At 31.1% G+C, this 6,748-nt stretch overlaps 1 protein-coding gene across 3 annotated transcripts in view; it reads left to right on the plus strand.

Annotated features, from left to right (window-relative positions):
- Positions 1 to 6,179, plus strand: part of LOC106464500 (tumor protein p53-inducible nuclear protein 1-like) — a 21,387-nt gene extending 15,208 nt beyond the window's left edge. For 2 of the 3 annotated variants that reach the window (XM_022392639.1, XM_022392644.1), the window contains exons 2-4: positions 2,065 to 2,228; positions 4,079 to 4,612; positions 5,135 to 6,166. In XM_022392639.1, the coding sequence (XP_022248347.1) occupies positions 2,105 to 2,228; positions 4,079 to 4,612; positions 5,135 to 5,325 (849 nt within the window). In that variant the 5' untranslated portion in view covers positions 2,065 to 2,104 and the 3' untranslated portion in view covers positions 5,326 to 6,166. Of the gene's footprint in view, positions 1 to 2,064; positions 2,229 to 4,078; positions 4,613 to 5,134 lie in introns of all 3 variants that reach the window. The other variant, XM_013924648.2, reaches the window with a different exon arrangement.
- Positions 6,180 to 6,748: the final 569 nt, after the last annotated feature.

Raw genomic sequence — 6,748 nt, forward strand, 5'->3', positions numbered from 1 at the left:
CCTCATGGTATTAAAATTACTCAGTTGCCCGATTCAGACTGTACCAATCCATGGACTATCATAGAAAAAGCCAGCAACAGGGAAGTGACTTCCCATTTCTTTGACTCACACTTGCCAGCTTTTAAAAATAGGGTTTCACAGTTACCTGTTGCACTGTTTCCAGTAAAAGACCTTTCTGGCAAGCACCCAATTAAAATTCAGCCATTTGTCTGGGTCTTGCCATTGCAAATACTTCTCCTTCTAGTGGAACACAGTAGACCCTAGCCACTTATCAATTTCTAATCACTGGGGTGATGTACGTTCAATGGTTCCACACTGATTGTGCACAGCACCAATGGGATATAGTGCAGTTGTGACACTGTCTGTGTAGTGTGGATTATCTCTCATAGAGCTAGTGTGATCTTCTGCTGTAGAGAGAATCAATCTATCTGGTTGAATCAAGATAAAATACCTACCGTTCAGTCTGAGTGAGCCCTACTCACACAATACTTCTTAGCTCATCGACCACTTGTGTGCACATGCTTGTTTGGTCATGATCTAATTCTGCTCATCCCTATGAAATTTGGGGCTTTTTAGCTTTTCCCTCTGTTTCCTTGCAGGCAAAGAGTATTCCCTAGTTGAGATGACATACCTGTCATAGGTGTGCCCCTGTGAAGTTCCTGCCATTAGGTGTTGCACTCCATGAGCTTTTCCTTCAAGTGCTTTCTGAAGGGAGATCATCTAAGTTTAAAGTTTTCACCAGACCCTCCACCATTTCAGTGCAGGATTCTAGCTACTGTGTGTGTGGAGAGGTGAGGTCTTTTCCTGGAAGTTAACATTTTCTTACCTGAAAAAATATTTCCTTTCACTTAGATACTTACCTCCCCACTTCCAATGCATTTTCTTTCTTCTTGCCTCATCTTAGAATGAAGTTATTTTGAGTGCAAATGCTTAAGGGGAGTTACTATGCAAGGAGGTTGTGTCACCCTCTTATTGGTGGAAGGCTATCATTGTATAATGATATCATCATGCTCAGATGCAGTTCACTTTAATCACTTGATTTTTAGGTGGGAATTAGCTTCAGGCCAGTGGCATGCAAGTTTCATAGGGAGACATGGAAAGGATCAAGCTATTCTGTGTGCAGATGTGAGTATCTATCAGAAATACAGTTTTGTTTTAGCATTCAATTATTCAAGCTGAATCCATATAGCAGACTATAATGATCAAGATGATGTTCCAGGCCAGACTGACAATATCTAACATTTCTTAATATGCAATAAACTTCAAATTTACCCATAGAAATTAGCACTAACTCATTCTCAATTACAATTACAATTACTCATTCTTATTACAGTTTAGGTAGAGCCATAATTTTCTTTCAATACCACCTGAACTACCATTGAAAGATACTGCTATTGATATATTTAAACATGTATTCAGCAATATCCTCTCCAGGCTCTTAACAGATATAAAACATTCCAAGAACAACAAAAGTAGCTTTCAACAAAATCTACTTAAAGGTTCTCTCAACCACAGAACAATGAATAAATATTATAATACCAGAAGAATATACTGCATGGTATATTCAAATACCACACAAGTATAAGTGCGTAATACATTTTGTGTCTTAAATCATTTGTGAAGTACTTGAATAAATTCACCAATATTCCTTACAATGGTAATCTGATATATATGTGTGGGATTATTTAGTTGTATTCTGTTGAAAAATGCTTGCCAATTCGGTGTGTAAGTATGGAGGAAATCTAAAATGGTGGTAGATGTGTTGGGCAGGAATTCCTCTTAACAGTAAGCAATTACACATGTCTTATTAAAAGAATGTACAGCTGGATGTATGTCAACATATTTTGGTACATTTTATATTCTTATAAATAAAGTACATTTTTTGGACACAAATGAGATTTTGTAGTATACTGTATTGAAGGAAAATTTAGTGTATATAAAAAATCATTTCATTCCTTTGGTTGCTGATTGCACTTTCTATATTTGAAACTGATTTTGTCGGTCTTACTGTTAGTACAATATTGTTCTTTCTGTTTCAATAATACTTGCTAATTTTTACTTTAGGGGACAACCCTCAAAGGATCAAGTACATTTTCTGTGTATAATGCTTGGTGGAATTGCAACTTATTTCTTTAAAGGAGAAGAGGTTCCAGAATCCAAGAATGAAGAAAAAACATCTTACATGACAAAGGAAACAGAAGATGATTGGCTTCTTGTAGATATTTGGGGTAACTAGTTCTTTTATCTAATTATTAACTGAAGTAAAGTATATCTTGGCTGTTTTAACAAATGTCATGTAACTAGGGGATATTATAAGGATGATTGATAACATTAAGCTTGTAAAGAATAACAGAATGCTTCACTACTCATTTCATAATGTATTGAGGTATTTTATGTGAAAAAAAAATTAGGTTAAGAAAAAAAAGGTTACAGGAAATATCAATATCTGTATGATATGACATTATACATATATTTACATAACTTTCATTTCTATGTGAAAATTCAGAATAATATTAATTTTTCAATTTTTACATACTTGACAACAGATTTATACAAGTTACTGTATGTGGAATGTATCAATAATGTAGTTAAAATGTTGCACATTACTGACTTATCACTGTAAAGCACAGATATAGAACAATATTATTTCAGCTAGGAATGATTAGTAATGGCAAGAAAACTAGTTTTTTAAGACTGGCCTGACTTAAAAGCCTAAATATTAAATTAACTTAATATAATTTTAGGAAGAAACATTAGCACTACTTAACTGTCAAAAGTACTGCATGCCATACTCATTTATAATTACTCAACCTTTATAGAAAATAAGTAAACTTGGAAAAGAAGGTGATCAACATAGAATTATCTTGTAATGGATTACTTAAATGAACATTACTAAATCATACCATTTTTTTATGCTTTTTAAAGTATTTAAAGGACAAGTTTAATTTTTATGCATTTGTTAACACTGTTCTGACTACTTATATTTCTAATCAGTAGATTATATCTTATTTTCTGTATGTGTATCACTCCCTAGTATAACACAAATATTTTCCATTTTCTGGGATCTGTACTATAATACTTATCCTGTTTTTTGTACTTTTGTGAATAAATTATGAGTTTTTCGTTTTTTTATTAAACTTTTATTTATAATGTTCAGATGTTTTATAATATTTTAGCTTTATGAATTGTTGAGATCTCCAATCTTTCTAAATTTCTTATCTTTCTTTCTTTTATACATGTATGTCTCAGTGTTTTACATCTTAAAGCAAGTCCTGATGTTGGTGAAATTTATTTCAAATATAGTAGTTGCCCCATCAAACTATCAAGTATAAAACTTTTATGATCTAGGTAGTGCTATTACTATAAAGGACTTTGTGGATATGGTCTGTTGTTATCTCTTTTCTACTGTTCTCTGTTGGTAATTTTAATTTCAGTTTTTGTCTTTTTATGCTTCTGATGTTAAGCTTAAGTCTTATAATTCAAATTACTACTACCTTATATCTACCAAATATAAGCTCCATCATATAATTCTTAAAATTTAAGTCTAGAAAATTTCATATTTTTAACTATTGTTTATAAAATGCAAGTTTTCAAACTACTTCTCTCTTAATAAATTTCATGTGAAGCATAGATAATTACAAAAAGCTTTGTTCACATTCTGCTATCAGTTAATTTATTATAGGGACAAGTTTTATTCATTACTAATTTCTCTAGTTTTTAATATTTACATAAGGATCTTTTAATCAAAGACATTATTTGAACCACAACGATGAGAACATCAAGCATTGGTAGTAAAAGCATGTCATATACAAGTATACATATATGTATGTGTGTATATGTAAATATATTTGAGCTAGCATTTAATAAATAGGATTTGTTTAGTAGTGAGAAGTATAGTATTGTAAAAGTTGAAGTCATATTAGTGACTTCTCAGTATAATATGAAACATGTACATGTAATGGCTTAAGGCATAGGTGATATGACAAACTTAATTACTTTGAGAAGTATTTCAAATGAGAAAAAGTAACAAATGTAAAATAAATTAACTCCAATTTTTTTAAATTTTAATGTTATTTAGAATCTAATGCTCTTCCATCCATGCATCAAGTGGATCTTAAACTACACTCCGCCCCGAAAAATGAAAATATGAAATGTAAACACCTTTGCCCTAAAGTTAGTGGTTCCGCTTCTCTTTCTGTTCAACTTCCAGAAAGAGTAGAATTGGCTACAACTTTACCAGATAGTCCTGTAAGTCCAACTCAGATGGATGGGAGTTGGTACATTACGCCACCTCCTTGTTTTACTGCTAGAGGACTGGTTCGTGTAGAGACATCTCCTTTGGAAAACCTACTGATTGAACATCCCAGTATGAGTGTTTATGGATCTGATTATCTACGAGTTTTGTCTTCTGTGAATAAAGAGGTTTATACCTCTCGGAAAACTGATGCAGAAAAGGATGAAACTTCTTCCTTGATCATTCAAGAAGATGAATCACAACAATCAGTAGCATCTGATACCAGGATAATTAACAGGAGAACAAATAAATGTGTGGATAGGTTTCACAGAAGAATAAGAAGGAGACAACAAACTTCTGCTGTAACTATGACAATGGGTAACTGTAAAATATGGCTTACCTACAAATATGATTTCATTTATAATAAATATTTTCTTAATGATCTTTAGGTGATATAAATTAATATTAAATTTTTATTCTTACATGTTTAAGATATGAAAGTTGTAATTAGCAAACTATAATTGTAATGCTGAACAAAAATTTACTGAAGAACAGATATCTAAGGTTAGAGCACAGTTAAATACTAATGTTTTGCTAGCTTGCTTCCTTCACATAATATATCTTAACAAACTAACAGTTACCATGAAATATCTAATGAAATACCACATGTGTTATTCAGATTTTGTTTCTGAATTAACATTGGCTTAAATAAAAGCATTTCATAGGATTGCATGCTTCCTTGTATCATTCCAGTTCACTTACTGTAATTTTTCTTCTTGCAAATACAAGTACTTAAGTATTATTCCATAATCATATGTAGCAGGCTGTCTAAAATATTTTAGGTTTTCCATGTGAAAGTTTTTTCTATATGTAAGTCTTTTTTTTTCTTCTGATTTTTAGATATACTTGAATTTATTGAGAATGTGAAGCCAGCTCAGCGAGCTCGCAAGCGACATGAGCAGAAACAACTACAGAAGTCCTACCTTGACAGACAGAATCAGATTTGTCATATGCAAGCTAGTGTTAAACATCCTCCAAGGAAAGACCATCTGATGCATCACTCGAGGGTTAATAACAAACGCAAGAGTTAAAAGGTTTTACTGCTTATCAACTAGCAATAATGATTTTATTGTAGTTTTGCCTTACGTTTAGATAGTCCATATTACGTTGTTCAAAAAATTCAATTTTTGTTTTAGCTCTTCCATATAATATTCTCAGGATCAAAAGCAAACATCGATTTGAATAATTAATACTATTATATGTTTTTTATTGAAGGCTAGTGATACAGTTATTAGCTGAGGGTTAAATGTTTATCACAATTTAGTAGTACTCAGTAAATAAATAAAATCAATAGGAACAGATAAAAGGTAGTGTTGTAATTTCTAGATGAAACTCAAATTCGAGGAGCTCGTGAAATAACTTTTTTTATGTTTTAATTCTTTGGAGTTCTACATATATGTTAAGTTACATCCAGCTTTTAAAACTAAAGATTTTTTGAAAATGTACGTGATATGTATTTTACATTGTATTGTGGACAGCTTGTAAGTTATTTATATTTTTATTTCACAGCTCATCATTCATGATGAAAATTCTGCTTGATTTCACTGAGGATGTTATATAAAATCATGTGCATTGGTTACAAGGTCTGATTGGTGTATGACAAAATCCTGTAAATGTTTTTCAGCAAAAACCTAAAAAGACTAACAATTACATATGTAAAGTATATTTCATTTCTTTTCCATAATATAGTCTGTCAAGAACTGCAAAATAGATTATTAGTGGGTATGTAAGTATATCTGTGATTGTATTTTAGCTCATTAACTCTTTCAGCACGGGTTTGGACCCTGGAACCAACCTCGTAACCATTTTGTGCTTGTTACAGTTTTCATGCTATAACATTTAAAGTAGTAAGTGTATGTTAACAAGATTTGGCAGATTATCAGTAAGCATTACAATGCTTTCTCACACAAAATATCAAATTTTTTATTAAGTCTTAAGATTTAAACAATGTTTTCTCATGCCTTTTTTTTTTCTTTTCACATGTTGCATATCTAAGTAATTTTCATTTTAAGATTAAAAATATTTTTGTGCATAAGAAAATTTTCAAATTTCACATGCAAAATATTTATAATGTTATTTTCAATAACGAATCTCTGTACAGGTTCAGTAGATTTGACCAATCTTGTAACCGCCATAAATAAATTAGGAAATAAATATAAATTATGCCTCTTTCATTTTAAAATGACAACAAATTATAACACAAAAACATTAATGTTTATACTAAATAGCTTAAATCTCATAACATCATATATTTATTATTTTTATTATATTTACCTTTCAGCCATGCCTGACTAACAATACAGAAGTTAAAATGACGAGGCTCACGTGCACTCATGTTACTGTATCAAATAACATAAAATTGACCTTTGATCTGTACAAAATAACTTGTCTTGGCTGTGTTTTTGTCGACTAGTAGTTGTATTTTTTAAATACAGTCACATTTCAATTATTATA

Source organism: Limulus polyphemus, unplaced genomic scaffold (genome assembly GCF_000517525.1).
Source record: "Limulus polyphemus unplaced genomic scaffold, Limulus_polyphemus-2.1.2 Scaffold60, whole genome shotgun sequence".
Taxonomy (NCBI): domain Eukaryota; kingdom Metazoa; phylum Arthropoda; class Merostomata; order Xiphosura; family Limulidae; genus Limulus; species Limulus polyphemus.